This window comes from Emiliania huxleyi (assembly GCF_000372725.1).
Source record: "Emiliania huxleyi CCMP1516 chromosome Unknown EMIHUscaffold_217, whole genome shotgun sequence".
Lineage (NCBI taxonomy): Eukaryota > Haptophyta > Isochrysidales > Noelaerhabdaceae > Emiliania > Emiliania huxleyi.
Genome location: NW_005200442.1, coordinates 197,092 through 215,924, shown reverse-complemented (window position 1 = coordinate 215,924; position 18,833 = coordinate 197,092). Strand labels below are relative to the sequence as shown.

At 65.4% G+C, this 18,833-nt stretch overlaps 2 protein-coding genes across 2 annotated transcripts in view; both read left to right on the top strand.

Moving 5' to 3' along the window:
• EMIHUDRAFT_457094 (hypothetical protein) overlaps positions 1-1,829 on the top strand; it is a gene marked incomplete at both ends in the record, with an annotated part of 6,620 nt that extends 4,791 nt beyond the window's left edge. Inside the window, one exon of the mRNA XM_005780378.1 lies at positions 1,812-1,829. Coding sequence (XP_005780435.1) covers positions 1,812-1,829 — 18 coding nt within the window. The remainder of the gene's footprint in view (positions 1-1,811) is intronic.
• A 16,041-nt stretch (positions 1,830-17,870) lies between these two features.
• EMIHUDRAFT_468792 (hypothetical protein) overlaps positions 17,871-18,833 on the top strand; it is a 2,285-nt gene continuing 1,322 nt past the window's right edge. The window contains exons 1-2 of the mRNA XM_005780377.1: positions 17,871-18,306; positions 18,457-18,547. Of these exons, the coding sequence (XP_005780434.1) occupies positions 17,914-18,306; positions 18,457-18,547 (484 nt within the window). The 5' untranslated portion in view covers positions 17,871-17,913. The remainder of the gene's footprint in view (positions 18,307-18,456; positions 18,548-18,833) is intronic.

Below are 18,833 nucleotides of genomic sequence, written 5' to 3'. Positions count from 1 at the left end.
ACCTCCCCACACCTCCCCACATCTCCCCACATCTCCCCACATCTCCCCACACCTCCCCATATCTCCCCACACCTCCCCACACCTCCCCACACCTCCCCACACCTCCCCACACCTCCCCACACCTCCCCACACCTCCCCACACCTCCCCATATCTCCCCATATCTCCCCACATCTCCCCATATCTCCCCACATCTCCCCACATCTCCCCACACCTCCCCACACCTCCCCACACCTCCCCACACCTCCAATGTGCAGGTGCAGGGCCCGCACGGCGGCTCCGCGATCGCGCACGACCTCGCAAACACGCAAGTGCAGCAACGTCTCCCCTCCCCCATCCCCCCTCCCCCATGGCTGCGTGTGGACCGGCTCACGGCTTGCGCACGACCCTCGCAACACACGCAGGTCCAGCGCTCTGTCGCGCTCAACGTGCTGCTCGAGCGGCTGCTGCGCGGCTGCAGGCCATATCTCCCCATATCTCCCCATATCTCCCCATATCTCCCCATATCTCGAGCGGCTGCAGGCGAGACGGGCCGAGCCGAGCCCGAGAGGCAGCCCGAGATACGGCCGAGAGGCGGCCGAGAGGCGGCCGAGAGGCGGCCGAGAGGCAGCCGAGAGGCAGCCGAGAGGCAGCCGAGAGGCAGCCGAGAGGCAGCCGAGAGGCAGCCGAGAGGCGGCCGAGAGGCAGCCGAGAGGCAGCCGAGAGGCAGCCGAGAGGCAGCCGAGAGGCAGCCGAGAGGCAGCCGAGAGGCAGCCGAGAGGCAGCCGAGAGGCAGCCGAGAGGCAGCCGAGAGGCAGCCGAGGTTCAGCCGAGGTTCAGCCGAGGTTCAGCCGAGATTGACCCCATCTCCTCCGCCCCAGGCACGCGGTGCTCGACCTGTCCTTCACGGCGAGGCAGGAGTTCATCGAGGCGCACCCGTACCCACTCGAGGAGGTGCCGACGGCCTGCATCATCTCTCCCCACATCTCCCCACATCTCCCCACATCTCCCCGCTCCTCCCCACACCTCCCCACATCTCCCCACGTCTCCCCACACCTCCCCACACCTCCCCACACCTCCCCACACCTCCCCACATCTCCACACACCTCCACACACCTCCCCACACCTCCCCACATCTCCCCACGTCTCCCCACACCTCCCCACACCTCCCCACATCTTCGTCGTGCAGGTGCCGACGGTCTGCCTCGCCTCGTGCGACCGCGGCTCCTCCTCCCTCCTCAAGCCCATCATCGACTTCCTCGCCCTCCGGTACGGCGAGTGGTCGGACGGCTGCGTCTGCCAGGCGGATCCCCCCCCCCCCGACCCTGACCCTGACCCTGACCCTGACCCTGACCCTGACCCTGACCCTCCCACGACACGACACGCCCACGACACGCCCACGACACGCCCACGACATGTCCACGACACGCCCACGACACGCCCACGACACACGCCCACGACACGCCCACGAAACACGCCCACGACACACGCCCACGACATGCCCGGCAGGCGGACGCCATCCTGCCCGGCTCGCCTCGCATCCTTCTCGACGACTTGGACCACTTTGGCCCCGGCTGGCCCTCCTTCCCCGCGACCGACCGCTACGACCCGGCGCGGCTGCCACCCGCCGCCCCTGACCCCGCCCCTCTCCCTCCCCCCTCAACCTTCTCTGACCCTTCCCAGGCGCGCCTGTGGCTGGCGGCCACGTCCCTCGCCCTCACAGCCTCGCGGTCTCCCGCCGTGGCCGCGCCGCCGCTGCCGCCGCCGCTGCCGCCGCCGCCCTCGCCGCCACCCGCATTGGCAGCCGGCACCGACCCGGGCCTCGCGCGGGCAGGGGCGGGCGAGCCCGTAGAGACGGGAGCGGCCGCTGCCGCGGACGCCGACGCAGGCGACGCTTCAGCCAAGCGATAGTACTGTCTTATTGGTGTCTCTGCGAGGCCTCCCTCCCGTCCGCTCTGTTCAGTACTCTATTACGTGTTCGGTCTCTTCGAGAGGGTGACTCACAGCGCCGCGCGAGAGCGAGATTGCAACTGCATACGTGAGAGACGACGCGATAAGGGGTGTGGGGGAGTTGTAGAGACGAAACAGGGACGTACGTGACAAAGAAAATGAAAATTTTGGTGGGGGGCCGACGGTGCACAGCGCGCACAGACGAGCTGAACGTAAGTTCGAACACAGGGACAAGATGCGCCACGCACTCACAGACGGCCCCCCTCTCCCCTCTTGCACTGTGATGATTTGTGTCGGCGCGCTCGCTCCAATACTTCCAGTTACCACCGCAGAATGGACTGGCGGGGCGCATCGCGCATCGGCCTACGCTCTACGCTCTAGCTCCGTGCTCATGCGCCCCAGCCGTGAGCGCGCGCCACGCGCTCGAAGGCCGCCCGCGCCTCGCGCTCGGCGTAAGGGACGTGCGCCCGCACCGGGTCGAGCCGGCCGCCACCGTCGGCAAAGGCCGAGCGCACGAGGAGGAGAACGCCCTCCATCGAGAGCTCGGCGTTCCAGCCCGACGTGGTGAGCGTCTCGAGGCAGACGGAGCCGCCGACCGTCACGTGGCCGGTGTGGAACTCGAAGCGAGGCGAGACGACGCGCACAAACGGCGGCGCGGCAGGGTAGTCGCCCGAGAAGGCGACCTCGAGCTGGACCGCCTCCGACTCGCCGGTCCGGCGGGCGTGGTCGACGAGCTCGCGCGCGAGTCCGTGCCCGGCTCGGGCTGCATCGCCACACGTAGCAGTCTGCCTCGTCCGGAAGCTCGACGGTCCAGCCGTGCTCCGCGCGCGCCAGCTGCCGCAGCTCCTTGGTGACGCGCCGCGTGGCCACCGCCGTCGACGCAACGGCCGCGGGCCGCGCGTTCCGACTCGGCACTGCCCGCGCCGGGTTGGAGCCGGCGCTGCTGGCCGCGCGGCTCGAAGCGGCGCGCCAGCGGGAGTGGGCCGCGTCCGCCTCGGCCCGCTTGGCGGTGGCGCACGCCTTGAGCTCCTCGACGGTGCCGTCGAAAGGGCGCTTCGAGACGGCGCGGCTGGTTGAGCCCAAGCTGCCCAAACCCCCGCTGCTGCTGCCGCCAGCGTCAACCTTGACGCCCTCGACGCCCGGGAACATGACCTGGATGAGGCTGGGCTCGAGGCGGTACTTGCGCAGGTAGAAGGAGAGGCTGTGCGCCCAGCTCGAGGTGGAGGCCGCGTCTGAGGCGATTGCTGCCTGGTATGCCGCTGCGGCTGCGTCAAGATCCTCGCGGATGAGGAGCTGGCAGACGCGCGCGAAGCTCTCTGCCGCGCTCGCCTGCTTCTCCGCCACCGCGGCGGCATCGCTCGCGGCCTTGGCCTTCCGCATCAAGGCGTTCACGACGCTCGTGGCCTGGCCCATCGCCTCCTCGCCCGGCCTGAGGGTGAGCACGCCGATCGGGAGCTGGTGGTCTGCCTGCGGGACGACGACGATGGGCGAGGAGCCGCCAAAGTCCTCGCGCGCGAACGCGGGCACGCCGTCGTTGCGCGGGTCGATGAGCACGGCGAAGATGAGCATGCGTGTCGGTCCTGCTCCCTGCCGGAGCCCGCCGTGGCGCTGGCAGTAGGAGAGGGAGATGAGCGGGTCGCGCGCGAAGTACTCGCCGGGACCGAGCGACTGCCCGTGCTGGCCGCGCCGTGCGGGATCGAGGCCATTCTCGGAGATGGCGTCCACGTTGCAGTCAGCGGTGCCGTGAAACACGACCTCCACCTCGAGCGACGGGTTGCGCCGGCATGCGGCGACGAAGGCGGCGTGCAGCGAGGAGCCAGCAGCGTAGAGGGGGTTGACGCTAACCGCAACGCCGTTCTTCTGCCGCTCCTCGTCGTCGACGCCCTCGGCCGTAGATGAGGCCAGCCTCGCGGAGAAAGACTCCTCGAGCAGGGAGGCGAGGACGGGCTCCAAGGGGTCGTCGCGTGTGGCCGAGAGCAGATCCGCCGCAGGCGCATGGTAGGAGCGCTCGGCTGGGCCGAGGCCTCGAAAGGGGCGGCCTGGCCGGTGGAAGCCTGATGCACCAGTTTCGTCCAAGATGAACGACAGCATGCTTGGCGCTTGCTGCAGCCCGTAGCCGGACCCTTTTCCATCGGTGCAAAAACAGCCGTCAAGTTCAGTGCTCGTGCACATGCTTTCGTATCCGGCACTCCACTCGACAGCTGGATCCATGCCGAAGGCTTGGAATAGAGGGCGCGAGCTCGCGAACTCGGCAGAGACGAAAGCGGCGTACCCAAGTGTGCAGCATCCTGGGCCGCAGCCCAGGTCAAACAGTACTGTTGGAGCGCCGATGAGAGCATCCAGATCGAGGCTTGCACAAAGGTGATCCATCAAGCCATATGTTGTCGACGCACGACTGCAGAAGAGATTTGTGCAGTACTTCTCATGGAAGCCGAGCTTACGATAGTCGGCGGCCGTCCATGTGAAGTTGTTATGCTTCCAGTTCGCGTAAGCACTTTTCCCAGCCTCGACCGCATGCGATCCGCCGGCACGGATTGCCTGACGCACCTGGAGACGAAATGCACGTTCGGAGGCTTCACATGCACGGTTGAAGTCGAGATGCTCGCGAGTCTTCACGCGAAAGGAGGGCAATGCGACGACTGTTGGAGCGGCCGCGGCAGGTGTGGGTTCGTCGTCGAGCGCGTCCGCGAGCGGGCTGAGGTCGAGCGACATGCTTCAGTGCGCGCGACGAGTGACCGATGACAGGCCAGCGACCCCACTATTTCCGTGGGTCCCTCACTGTCTGGAAAGGCCGTAGCTCTTATCTTATCTTATCGATCGCTGGTTTGCGATGATGAGGACATCGCCGTCTTCTGCTGCTTTATAATATCATTTGGGAGAGCTGTCGCCAGAAGCTTCTTCGCCACGTGGCGCGTCGTCCCTGCTGTCGCCGCCGGCAGCTCAGTCAGCTCCTCAGACCCTCTGACCCTAACTAAGGGTGGGCGGCTGCCCTATGAAGGTCGACCTGCGCAAGGTCGGGCCTTGTGGGTAGCAAGGTCCGATTTGACCTTACGGGTCGCAAGGTGACCTTCCACCCTGCGCGGGCGTCCGAGAGGGTCGATGCATGCCACGCTCGCATAGTCGCGCGGTGCATAGGAGCAAGCCGGCGCCGGTGCCCGGTGCGGGCGCGTAGCTTGGGCCGGTAACAGCGCGCGCATCAGACCCATATCGCCCGTGGGAGCGCGGGACCGGGTGCGACACGCGCCGGCGCGCCGCGTGCCCCCAATCGCGACCGCATGCTCAGGTTGGTGCCCAAACAGCTCCGAGTGGGCCGAGCCAACTGGTCGGCTCGGGGCGGTCGCAAGCATGAAACCGAAGCGGTGGAGCGCGGGACCGAGACCGGGTGCGGATGGTGCCGCAGCGCTACGAAAATCGTGGCGCTCACATGGAAGAGCTGTGGCAGCACCTCGATTCCGACGCCGACGCTAATATCGTGGTATATATATCACCTTTGGTTTGGGGGTCCACGCTTGTCCACGGCTGTTCTTCGATGCATCCAAGCATACCAATCGACGCGCACGGCCGAGCCGCGTCGATTGGTAACGTCCGCTGCTCCCTGTTTTAGTGCGGGGCCGTCTCGGGTCGAGGACAGCGCGGTTTTTCGCCGAAAATCGGCCCAAAATCGTGGTTTTCGCCCCCAAGAGCCCGCTCGGGGTCCCGAAAGGCTGCAGCCGAGGGCACAGACCTCGAGGGGTCACTTGGGGCGGGCGATTAGCGCCATCGGCTGCATTCGTGGGCCATGGGGGCTCGGTGAGGGGGCCAAAAACCGTCGAAAAACGCGGGATTTTGGTTGATTTGGGGGTGCCTGCTCCTGTGTGACCGTCATCGCCCGTCTTGCGTCCACCCATACCCCGTTGGTGTCCCAGTCGTTGGTCGGACTGTGTTTCGCCTTCCCATCAATCAATCAATATGACCTGAGAAGATGTGGAGATGGGAGAGCATGCAAAGTCTGCCGCGCCTGGGAGACATACGCGGACTTGGGAAGCATTCCACCCCGATCAGACTGGGCTACCCCGAGGGGAAGCGAGAGGTTCTACTCGTGCGAGATGTTCATGATCGAGTCCGCGCAGCGAGAAGAAGGAGGACGGCTTGAGGTCGCCCTTGACGGCCTCACTAGAGCCGCTTTTTGTGCCCGAGCTCCGTCTTGGACGCCTTCTTGTAGCAGCTCGCGCCGCCGACGGGCAGCGTCGAGAGGATGGGGCCCTTGAAGAGCTTGCAGCGGGACAAACGTCTTCGACGGCGTACTCGAACCCTGCGCGGGCCGAGGCGCGGTGTGTGTTGCGACCCACCCAAGGGGGAGGAGTTTGGGGAGGGGGGGGAGGCGCACACCGGTGCAGCCGAGGGTGAAGAGACACGTCACCTGTCATGGCGCACCCAATGTGCCCGAGCTCGATACCCCAAAGCTCGTCAAAGTTGCCCCCTTGTTCTTTTCGTCCGTGCGGCAGACGCCTGTGCGGCAGGGCGCGTGTGGCGGCGAGGCTAGGACATTGGGGATAGGGGTGTGTGTGTGTGGTGGTGGTGGGTGGGGGGGGGGGGGGGGCACCCGAAGTGCTTAGGAGTTGGAGGTACGGGTGGTTAATCGCAAGTTGCGTCGCAATCGAGCTGGCAGACGGCGACGAGGCGGAGGGAGGCGGCGACGGCGACGACGCGGACGGAGGTGGCGGCGACGGCGACGCGGACGGAGGCGGCGGGGATGGTGGCGGGTGATGGCGTGGAAGAACTGCGCGTCCGGGAGGCCGCGGAGGGAGGCGTACCCGGTCGAGACCTGCGTGGAAACACGGCGGCGAGGAGGCGAAAGGTGTGCCGCAGCGGGGCTCATGACGCGGTTGTGGCCATGGGGCAGGCTTTTTACATAGCACCCCTCTTGGGCTTACTAACGTACTCTCGTACACGCTTAGAGGGCTGTGGGCGTCTAGAGGTAGTGAAGCTAGGAAAAAAATTTGCTTTAACCCAAAATACTCGGCACAGTGCTATCCCCTACCCCCCCTCCCCCCCCCCTGTCCTCTCCGGACTAGACATGTGCACTACATTGCCTGGGGGTGGGGTGGTGGGGCCTATCGGGGCATGGTGGCTTGTTGTAGTGGATATGAGTTGTGGGCGTGGGTCGCTGGCTTTCGCCAGCCTTTGCAGGCATCCTAAGTTCGGCGGCTCAGCCTCCTCTGCGCCAGGGATCGCGCGGGGCGCAGCACGCCCTGTGTCGTCTGCGCGAGATCCTAGTCCCTGGTTCACCGAGGTGCCCCCTACAGGGAGTCAGCTCAGCCGCGTTCCTTGTAGTGTGATGCCTTTAAGTCTTTAGGTGTTCGATGTGCTAGCTTGTGAGGCCTTGACAAACTTGATCTCTCGTGCGTGAGTCGTCGCCTCTTCTGTGGTGAGGTGGTCGAGTCCCACTCTCCTTAGTTCTTCATTCACTCGCCTGCTCAGTCGTAGTCTGCCGTAGTAGTCAATCGTCCCCATGGGTTCTACTTTGTCGCTGATTTCTTTCATGGTCGAATCGCTGACTCGATCGCTCAGGTAGTGAAGCTAGGCGGTCGCGATTGCTAGGCGCAGCGCGTGACGCGGGTGTGTGGTTATATCTCGGCGCTGGGGGTTGAACCTTGCGAATTGCATCACTATCAAACTAAAGTATTTAGTAATAACGTACCTAATTATGAGTACATGTATGTACCTAATAACGCGAGTAGCTAATAACAAGCTAATTATTAGGCTAATAACAGCGCTAATAGCCTGATAGTTTGATAGCCTAATAGTTTGATAGTGATGTGCCATGTTTTAATGTCATCATGACATCAATCGTTTTTGATTTCGTCATCACGCACGAAATCAAAATCGTTCAACTCGCGTCACGACTGCAGGTGCAGGGTGCAGCACATCACCCGGCCCCGCTGCGCGCTGGAAGCGTGCGCTTCATAGCCGAAGCCCCCAGCTTCGGCTGAGGGGTGAGGGCCACAAGCTGCCGAGCCGCGAGCCCAAATCACTGTGAGAGTCGTGATTGCTTGTTGGTTTTCAAAAATCTCTCTCGAAGGCATACGGGGAGGTCGTCGAAGCCTTACCGTGTAGTCGGCCGCACCGTCGCGTGTAGCTACGCGAACTATCACTTGCGCGCCGCGATCTTGCGCGCGCCAAGGGCGGCAGCGGCCGTGGCGGCCACGGCGGCGGCAACGTCGAGCGAGGAGAGCGGCGCGACCACCTGTTTCGTGAGACGAGACGAACGATACGTAATGACAGCGCGTGGTTTGGGAGGGGGGGGATCGCACCTCGCCATCGATGTAGTGCATCGGCTTGGGGTTCACAGCCGCCACGACGAGGCGGCCGAGAGAGGGGCAGACCGCCTCGACGAGCGGCACGAAGTACTTGTTGCGCGCGACGACGGCCGCGCTGTTGTACGAGGTCGCGACGCCGTCGACGACCGGCCAGCCGCCGTGCATGGTGAGCGGGCTGTGCAGCCCGTCGGCCACGACCTTGGTTATCTTGAGGACGGGCGCCTGGCGAGGGGGAGGAGGGGGGGGGGGCTAGGGGGCAGGGGAAGGGGGGGCTAGCATCGGGAGAGGCAGGGGTGTGTGGCGCTGGGGGTATAGACGAGCCTGCACGATCGTGCCCGCGGCCGGCGACGCGATCCAGACCGTCTCTCCAACGGCAACCTCGGACGCCTGCTTGAGCTCCTTTGCCGGCCCGGCGGGCAGCTTGTGCGTCGGGGTGAGCGTCACCGTCGCCGTTGCGGTGGTCAGTGAGAAGAAGGCCGCCTTGGCGGACGGGTTGGCCAGCGAGAAGGAGGAGACGGTGTCGAGGCCGAGGGTGCCTAGTAGAAGTGAGCGACAGTAAAGCAAGTACAACCCCACGTCTGACACCGACGGCATCGAAAAGGAGGGTGCCGTCGGCCGCCGCGGCGAGGATGGAGTCGCCGGCGGAGAGGGAGGAGAGGGGGACGGTCTCGCCGTCGGCGCGCTGCACCGTCGACAAGCTTGGGAAGCACGGCGGGTCCGTGGACTGCGGGTCCACGTCAGGTGAAGGCGACGAGGGCGGCGGCGGCGTGGGCGGGGCGGAGGGCGGGGCGGAGGGCGGGGCGGAGGGCGGGGCGGAGGGCGGCGGCGGCGCGACCGCGCGCGGCTCGGTGTCCTCGCGTTCGTTGACATCGGGGTCGACCTCGCTGACGGGCTGATTCAGGATATTGCCGGCTTGGGTGGCCGACGTCCCCGCGAATTCGTAGCTCGCGTTGCGCACGGCGGCGACAGTGTTACCATCCTTGAACACGCTCGCCGTGCTAAAAGCAGTCGTTTCCGCAGTCTGGAGTGCCCGACGGGCTGCCGGTTGCTCGACGGGGTGGAGCGTCACGGTGAGTTTGCACTCTGGCATGAAGCACTGCTGAGCAGGGCGGAAGGAGGCCTGGAGTTCGGTGACGTCGATGTCGTTCACGTCGGCGGAGATCGTGACAACGACGGTGAACTTGATCACGGACACCTCCTCCACGACAATTCCGTCGGGGAGGGGTGAAAAGGGGGGCTGCGAGGGCGGTGGCGGCGAGGGCGGCGGCGGCGACGGCGAGCCGGACGGCGGCGGCGACGGCGAGCCGGACGGCGGCGGCGACGGCAAGGCGGAGGGAGGCGGCGGCAGAGGCGGCGGCGGCGACGGCAAGGCGGAGGGAGGCGGCGACGGCAAGGCGGAGGGAGGCGGCGGCAGAGGCGGCGGCGGCGACGGCGAGCCGGACGGCGGCGGCGACGGCAAGGCGGAGGGAGGCGGCGGCAGAGGCGGCGGCGGCGACGGCGAGCCGGACGGCGGCGGCGACGGCGAGCCGGACGGCGGCGGCGACGGCAAGGCGGAGGGAGGCGGCGGCAGAGGCGGCGGCGGCGACGGCGAGCCGGACGGCGGCTGCGACGGCAAGGCGGAGGGAGGCGGCGGCAGAGGCGGCGGCGGCGACGGCGAGCCGGACGGCGGCGGCAACGGCAAGGCGGAGGGAGGCGGCGGCAGAGGCGGCGGCGACGGCGAGCCGGACGGCGGCGGCGACGGCAAGGCGGAGGGAGGCGGCGGAGGGGCAGGCGGCGGCGGCACCGGAGGCGGCGGCGCGGGAGGCGGTGCGGGCGACGCGGAGGAAGGCGGCACGCACGCCGAGCACACCGAGTCGCCGAGGGATAAGTAGTTGTACTCGGCGCCGATGGGATGGTCTTGTGCGCACAACTCCATGTATGTGGTCTCGCACGTGAGGCCCTCGGCGAGCAGGAGCGGGCACTCAGACACCCAGTCGGCGCTGCTCAATGCCGCAGCGTCCATTGCGCAAAGTGCATGCAGCGGCGACGGCGGGGACGGCGGGGACGGCGGGGATGCTGGTGGCAGAGGCGGCGGTGATGGCGCAAGTGCGGAGCACTCGCAGATCGCGTCGCTCGACTCCAATCGCGTGTCGCACTCCATCGAGTGTTCGACGAGGCACGAGCCCTCGTACTCCTCCCAGGCGCCGGTGCAGGTCCGCCCTATCGACGCGCAGTAGCCCTCGCACGTGCCGTACGTCGATTCGAAGTTGTCGACGAGCACTTTGCACTCGCCACAGACGGTGCCGTGGTCGACGTCCGGCCAGCTCTGCTCGTCGCAAGGGCTTGGTGGCGGCGGAGGCGACGCTGGTGCCACCCCCGCTTCGCCGCACTCGCAGATCGCGTCGCGCGTTTGCAACCGTGTGTAGCACTCCATCGAGTGATCGACGAGGCACGAGCCCCCGTACTCCTCCCAGGCGCCGGTGCAGGTCCGCCCTATCGACGCGCAGTAGCCCTCGCACGTGCCGTACGTCCATTCGAAGTTGTCGACGAGCACCTTGCATGGTCCACACACGGTGCCGTGGTCGACGTCCGGCCAGCTCTGCTCGTCGCAAGGGCTTGGTGGCGGCGGAGGCGACGCTGGTGCCACCCCCGCTTCGCCGCACTCGCAGATCGCGGCGTCGCTCCATTCCATGAACGGTGTGTAGCACTCCATCGAGTGATCGGCGAGGCACGAGTCGTCGTCTTCGGACACCCAAGCGCCGGTGCAGGTCCGGTTGATCGACGCGCAGTAGCCCTCGCAGGTGCCATACGTCGTTTCAGAGTCATCGACGAGCACTCTGCACGGCCCGCATACGAGGCCGTGGGCGACGTCCGGCCAGCTTTGCTCGTCGCATGGGCTTGGTGTGCAGCCAGCCGTGTTCGGGGTGGCCTGGAACGTGCAAGATTCCGGGCATAGGACCGTAAGGTAAAGTTGACCTGGTAGTAAGTTTGCGCCCCCTTGAGGGCAGTCATGTGAACATGTAGACAATGCCACATTGTCTACAAGATAATCTTCGGCAGTATAATTGTGCAAGCCGGCACAAGACACCGGGCAGATGTAGCGAAAAATCTCATCGGCCTCACACCAGGTTGGGCCTGTCTCTGCTGAGCATGGCTCAGCGTCATTGGGGTCCAGGCAATTGCAGCCTACGCAGCACCACGTGCCATTTGTTGTCGAGGTTATATCTGGGCAAATGCTCTGGCCAGACCCAGAGCATGGCTGAGCGTCATTGGGGTCCAGGCAATTGCAATTTTCACAGCACCACGTGCCATTTGTTGTTCTTGTAATGTCTGGGCACGTTCTTTGGGTGTTGATTGGCCTGTTTGCCACATCTGAGCACGTGCAAGCGGGGGGGGGGAACAAGCCGGCGGCCACATCAGCGATCGCATCGTCGTGGTCAACGAGGCCGACCGGAGGCGATGCAGGCGGCAGGGTCGGTGGCGATGGGCAGCCAGTGCCCGTGTTCGGGGTGGCCTGCGTGCAAGATTCCGGGCATAGGACCGTAAGGTAAAGTTCACCTGGTAGTAAGTTTGCGCCCCCTTGAGGGCAGTCATCTGAACATGTAGACAATGCCACATTGTCTACAAGATAATCTTCGGCAGTATAATTGTGCAAGCCGGCACAAGACACCGGGCAGATGTAGCGAAAGGTCTCTGAGTCCTCACACCAGGTTGGGCCTGTCGCTGGCTCTGCTGAGCATGGCTCAGCGTCATTGGGGTCCAGGCAATTGCAATTTTCGCAGCACCACGTGCCATTTGTTGTCGAGGTTATATCTGGGCACGTGCTCTGGCCAGACCCGGGAGAGCATGGCTCAGCGTCATTGGGGTCCAGGCAATTGCAGCGTTCGCAGCACCACGGCCCATTTGTTGTTCTTGTAATGTCTGGGCACGTTCTTTGGGTGTTGATTGGCGTGTTTGCCAAATCTGAGCACGTGCAAGGGGGGGGGTCGACGAAAGCGGCGAGCGCATCTGCCACCGCATCGTCGTGGTCAACGAGGCCGACCGCGAGGGGAAAGGTCGTCTGCATCGCCTGCGTCGCCTGCATCGCCACCCTCGTTCCCACAGGCCTCACTTGGAAGACCCCCTCCGCAAGGGATAGGGGCGGCAAGAGCGCCGTCGCATCGGGCACAGCGATCGAAGGGAGAAGGCTGTCAGAGCCGTGCGAGAAGTAGGCGTACGCGACCGCCCCTCCGCTCGCGATGAGGCAGATGAAGACGGTGCAGAGCATGTTGCGCCAGCAGAACTTGGGCCAGGAGGACCAGCCGGAGGCGGAGACGGAGCCCTCCGGCGTGGCGGTCGTGGTCTTCTCGACCGTCGCGGTCTCATCGATCGTCGCGCCCTGAACAGGGGGCGTGGGAGTCAGAAACTGGCTGTGAGCTACGGGCAAAAGGGAACCCGGCGTATGCAGGCGGCGAGCACCGAGTCTGTGGTCGACGGCGTGGAGCTGCGGGGCGCCTTGCCGATGCCACCGACAGACTCGGGCGAGACAGACTCGAACTGCGGCGCGCGCAACGCACTGTCAAGCAAAGGCGCGGGGCAGTGTGTGTCGTCTGTGGGAGGGCGCGCACCGTGGACTCCTTGCCCGACGCGCCCTTCTCCTTTGCCTTCTTCTCGTTCTCGTCCTCGTCGGTCTCCGCCTTGACGTTCGTCTCGACGTCGTCGAGCAGAGCGTACTTGTTGGAGACCTTCGTGGACGTGACCTCGCCCTTGCGCTCTGTCTTGTTGCGCGAGTTCGAGACGATCCAGTCGGGCTCGCCCTACGCATCGAACGCGGGATGGGGTCAGTCAGTGGGTCCGAAGACGCACGGCACAGAATGCGGCGCTCGCCGCCGGGGCGGGCTCCTCCTCCGGAAACTCCTTGATCGACGGCAGCGTCTCGCCGCAAACCGCCGCCTGCTTGAGAGCCGTGTCGATCTTGATGACCGGCTTGAGCGCCGGGTCGTTCTTGATGACGCCGTTGGGGGCCGTCGGTGGGCCGGTCGGGCGCGTAAACTTGGACCAGAAGACGGCGTGCGGCCCCTGCTCGTGGGCGGCGAACATGGCCGTGGCCTTGTCCGAGTCGACCGGGCCCGCGTCAGGCGCCTTTTCCGCGGCCGGGTCCTTCTTGAGAACGTCCTCCGTGCCAGACTTTGCCACGGAGATGTTGACGTTCTTGACGCCGCACGCCTGTGGGCGAGGCAGAGTACGCGCAGGCTTTCGGAGACGGGAGAGGGATGATAACGATCCTGGCGAGCGCACGCGCACCTTGGCTCCGAGGAGCGAAGGCGACACCGACTCGGAGATGACGATCGTGATGCGGCCATCGTCAGCCGGCACGATTCCGACCTTCGCGAAGGACTTCATCGGCGAAGACTCGCCCGCGACGTTGCCGCCGCCCGCGTCAATGCCGTCCTTGAGCGGGCTGGGCTCGCTCTCGGGCGGGATGCCGACGGCCTTGGCGCCGGCCGGATCGTCGACGGTGAACGTAAGGCGGGACGCCTCGGGCACGGCGTCGAGCGAAACGCCCGCAAAGTGGACGCCGGCGAGCGAGCCGGCGGGCTCGCCCTCGGACGGGACGTTGCCAGTGCCGGTGTTGGCGGTGCAGGTGCCGCCGGTGCCGGTGTTGATGCCATCCTTGGAGGGGATGCCGACGGTGTTACCTCCGTCAGAGTCGACGACGGCCGTGTTGTCCGCCAGAGACGCCTGTCAGCCACAGAACGCGAGAGGGTCGTCTTGCAGGGAAGGCGCAGCGTTGCGTGCGTTGCAGCGGTGCGCGTGTGCATACTCCTCCCTCAGCCACTGCAAATTAACGCACACCTGCTTGTCAGCAAGCGGCGGCGGAGGAGAGAGCTTGAGCACGAGCTTGTCACCGGCGGCCGGCACGAACTCGAGTTTGAGCATGTTGATCGAATGAATTCCTGCAGAGAGTCAAGAAGCGGTTGAAGGTGGTGTCCCGATGGAGGGTGCCGGCCAGCGCTCGATGGGAGGTGCAGGCCAGCGCTCGAGTGGCCCTCGCGGCTGCGGACATCTCTAGATGTAGCAGAGATGCGAGCAGGCGGGTCAATCTCGGCGGGGTCAATCTCAGGTCAATCTCGGCCCATAGCAGGAAAGGCAAGCGCCTACGGGATCGCGACCATGTGAAAGAGGGTGAAAAACTGGTTTAGATGTCTAGGGGGTATATGGGGGTATATGGGGGTCTATGGGGGTATGAGGGTCTATGGGGTATGAGAAAATCTCGGGCAATCTCGGGCAAATCTCACACATCTCCAATCCCCCACCCTCCACCCTCCACCCCCACCCCTACCGCCACCCCCGCCCCCGTCCCACCAGTACCCAAGCCTCGCCTTAGAGCCTCGGGTAAGGGAAAAGAAAATCGCGGATGGCATCAGGTTTCGCATCTCTCTGTGCAGAGGACTAACGCGAGCTCTAGATGACTGGTTTTGGACGAGAGTGTCGAGCGGGAGAACGCCGACGCGCCTACGGACCGCACGTCGCGGCGTGAGCGTCGAGACGAGGCCGCCGGCACGCTCTCTCGCGTCTTCTCGGACTGGAGCCGGGAGGCGATTGGCGAGCAGCGAGAGCGAATCGCTCTCTTGCCGTAAGAGAGGGAGGGCGGTCGGACGGGTTCGCGCGGGACAAGGGTGGGGAATGGGCAGCAGCGGACGCGTCTCGTGGCTTCCTCGATGGCAGCAGCTCACCTGCGAGCGGGAGTAGGCAGGCGGTGCGAGGCCGAGGGGGGTGCAGCCGCTCGCGCCGCGAGCGAGGGCGCATCGCATGGTGGGGGTGGTGAGGGGGCGGCGGGTTCCGTGAGCAATAGGCGTCGCGGGGGTCTAGGTGTGCAGCTCGCGGCTGCATAGTCGGGCGCAATGCGGCGCGGCAAGCGCGAGCGGACGAGGAAAGTGCTGGCTTGCCTTACGACTCGCTCCTTCGTAGAAGTTGAGATCTTCGGGTCACCGTTCACAGTTGTGCGGTGAATGGCGCTTCCTTGTGTGGATGTCAGGCAAAGGCCGCCGGGGGAAAGAATTTTCTTTGTTCCTTTTTCGCGAGACACTGCGAAAAGATAGACGTGACCAAGGAGGAGCTAGCGTGGAACTTTGGATGCATATCGGCAAGCCAAATTAACGAGGAAGAACAAACAATAAACGACTGTACCAGCATAGTCGAGCCGCGTTGATGAAGCAGACAAGCAGTCTGTCTCGAGAGTCAGGTCTCGGGCATTGCCGTGTTCCAACCTCCTCGTCGCCACGCTCGCAGCCTGCCCCACAGCTCGTTTGTTGTTGTCACGGTAGATGGGTGTGGTGGGCACTCCTTTTGGCTTTATTTTACGAATTTACAGATTTACGGATCGACCCCTCCCTCCCCGTCCCGCGGCCCGGCCGTGAGACGCCGATCTACGAGTCAAGTTGGTGCCGGCCCGCGGTAGAAGTCACTGTCGCTGCCGTGGTCGCCATCGCCCCTACCGCAGCCCTTCCTTCGCTGTCGATCGGGCTTCGTTGTTCGGGCTCTCGAGGCCGGCCTCTTCTGCCGCTGTTTGCCACTCACTCCGTCGCCGTTGCTCCGCTCCTCCTCCTCCGTTTCTGTCCCGCCGCCACCGCTGCTGCCGCCGCCGTTCCCGCCGCCGCCGCCGCCGCCGCCGCCGCCGCCGCCGCGCCATCGAAAAGCTCATTGGTCGAGAGCGATCCGAACGTATTTACGGCGGCTTTTTGCAACGGGCGCTAGGTGTGACAGGTGTGACAGCCCCTCGCCACGGCTGCCTGGTGCCCGAGGAGAGCCCAAAGGTGCGCTGCACGTCGAGCCCCAACACCCGCCCGACCCATGCTGTGCCGCTATTGCTGCTGCCGCATCACGGGTGGCCAGATGGCCATCCCGGGCTTGCAGCAGAAGCGAGGTCGTGCCCTCGCCGAGGTGCTCTCACACTTGGCTCGCCACGCGGAGGCTCGCCAAGCGGGCGGGCACGGGCGGCGGCGCGGGCGGCGGCGCGGGCGGAGTGGACGGCGGCAGTCCTGGCTTTGGCCCCTCCTCTACCTCCGTCGAGTGAATGAAATCAAGCTCTGGACGCCCCTCCTCAAGACCTCCTCGCCGGGCGTTGGCAACGCCTCGAGTGGCGGCACGCCCGCCTCCGTTGGCCACTCCTACGCCTTTGGCAACACCGAAGAGAAGGCCCGCCGCCTAAAGAAAACATCGGCTGCAAGGCGCGCGGGCAGCCAGGTCAAGCGCAACAACTTCAACCTGCTGCTCCACGAGACGTTCGGCGGCGGCTTCTCGCCCACCGCCGTTCTCAAGCTGCGCCGCCTCGCGCGCAAAGTCGCGCGCGGCAGCGTTGACCGCACGGCCTACTCGCCCAAGTACTCGCTCTCTTTTATGTCCCACCATGCAGAGCGCATCTCTCTCTCTGTTGTGCGAGGCGTGAACCGCGCCATTCGCTCTCACCTGGCAACCCTGTCTGCACGTCTCGCGCGCGCGTGAACAGGGCTCCAGGCCCCAAATGATGTGTGAGTGTTAGGGTTGTTTGAGTTTGTGGCGATCGCGCGACGTACGTGGTCCCACCGACGTGGTTCCATCAATCGCGCGCGTGAAGGCTCCAGGCCCCAAATGACGTGTGAGTGTTAGAGTTGTTTGAGTTTGTGGCGATCGCGCGACGTGGTCCCCACCGACGTGGTTCCATCAATCACGCCTGGGTTTAGCCCAGGCCTGCTTGATGTCTGTTCTGATATGTGTCTCATATGTGCAGTTGCCTCGAGCTGCTGACTGGGCCTCCAGATAGTTCCGCCGAAATCCGAGCGAGTCGCCGTGCGAGAGGAGAATGGGGTGTGTGAGAGAGAGTGGCGCCTCATGTGTGTCTTCAGCACAGCGAGGACAGAAAAAAAGAAAAATCCACAGGAATTTTCCCCGTGTGTGTTTCTCCCATTACGAGTGTCGGCCTTTACAGGGTGGGCGCACAACGGCGGAGAAACGCGCAGCTGGTGCACGCCGGCTGCAATCTGAGCAAGGGCGCGGGGGAGGCTCAGCGTGCCCGCGTGGCGAGGGTTGAGAAGCGGATCTTGCTCGAACTAGTAGTCAGAGAGCTCAAAAGTTGTGAAATGTATTGGCTAGTGCTAGTCCCCCTAGCAGCAGGGACGGGCTTAGAAGTGCAGGGGGGGTACCGAGCAATGTGCGGCCGCTCCTACTACGTAGCAGGAGGATGTACGAAGAAGAAACAGAAACTAGCGCAGACGAGAGCAGGGCACAACCGGGGACTGGGGAGCCGGAGCAGACGGCATCGGCCGCCGAGGGAACGTTGGGAAGAGGCACGAGGAGGGCGGCGACCCCGGCGACCTCGACCGACTATGGAGGACCCGTCGCCAGACGACACAGCTCAGGGCGGACGACGGGGAGGCGGAGCAGACGCGCAGGGCGAGACGAGGGAAGGAGCAGGACTTTGCGGCGCCGTGGCGTGGCAGACGGTGAACGAGCTAGCGTGCGGGGAGAGCGGCATTGTGCACGGTGCGGAATGCATTGCCGTTCTTAACGGAGTCGCTTAGGCGGCTCCGGTGGTGAGCCGGTGTGTGTGCCAGTCCGCGCCAGTCCGCGCCCTTGTCGTGCCAGTGTGCTGTGAGAGAGGGTTGTGGCGTAATAATTCTTTTTCCGGGCTGGCGTTCGCGCCGTTGCTCGACCCGCGCTGGCCGTTGTGCAGTCCTTAGCGCTCCAACGATGGCCAACTTCCTCAACCCAAACGCCGGCGGGCAGGGCCGCTCGGGCCAGGCCCGCGACATGCTGCGCGGCATGGCCAACCCCAGCTCCGTCGGCGGCGGCGAGCCGAGCGGCAAGAGCGACATGGACCGGCTGAATGACGCGGCGATGAAAATCACGCAGAACGCGGCGGAGCGGAACCTGCGCGCGGACATGGAGGCGGAGGCGGCGGAGGCGGCGGCGGCGGAGGAGGCGCGGCGGATAGCCAGCCACAGGGAGATTGAGGTGGAGGAGGAGGTCGCCGAAGGAGACGACGACGAGTGGGACGACGACGACGAGATGCAGTCGCTGCAGGAGAAGCGTTTGGCGGCGCTCAAGGCGCGCTTCAACGCGGAGAAGCAGCACGCGGCGCAGGCAGCAACCCGCACCTTCCCAGCCCTCTCTCCTCGCCCTCTTTCCCTCTCACCCTCGCCCGGGCGCGTGTGTGCCTCGCCGCGAGCGAATCCGGTCGCTCCGCCCCGCCGCCCAAAGCGACGCAAACCGAGCTCGTGGCCCACTGCGCAGGGGCACGGCGAGTACCGCGAGATCGGCGAGGAGGACTTCCTCACCGAAGTGTGCGGCTCACTCAACGTCGTCGTCCACTTTTCGCACCCAGGCGCCCTCCTCTCCGCCTCCTCCTCTCCGCCTCCTGCCATCCCTCTCTCCGCCTCCTCCCTCTCCGCCTCCTCCCTCTCCGCCGCTCCCCTGCCCGCCATCCCTCTCCTCCTTTCTGTCTCCGCCTCCCTCTCCGCCACCTCCCGCCGCCTCCCTCTCCGCCTCCCTCGCCACCACCTCCCTCTCCACCTCCCTCTTCTCCGCCACCCCCGCACCCTCCCGCCCCTCCTGCCACCCCCTCCCTCTTCCCCTGACCGCCCCCTCCCGCGGCGTCAGTCCAAGCACTG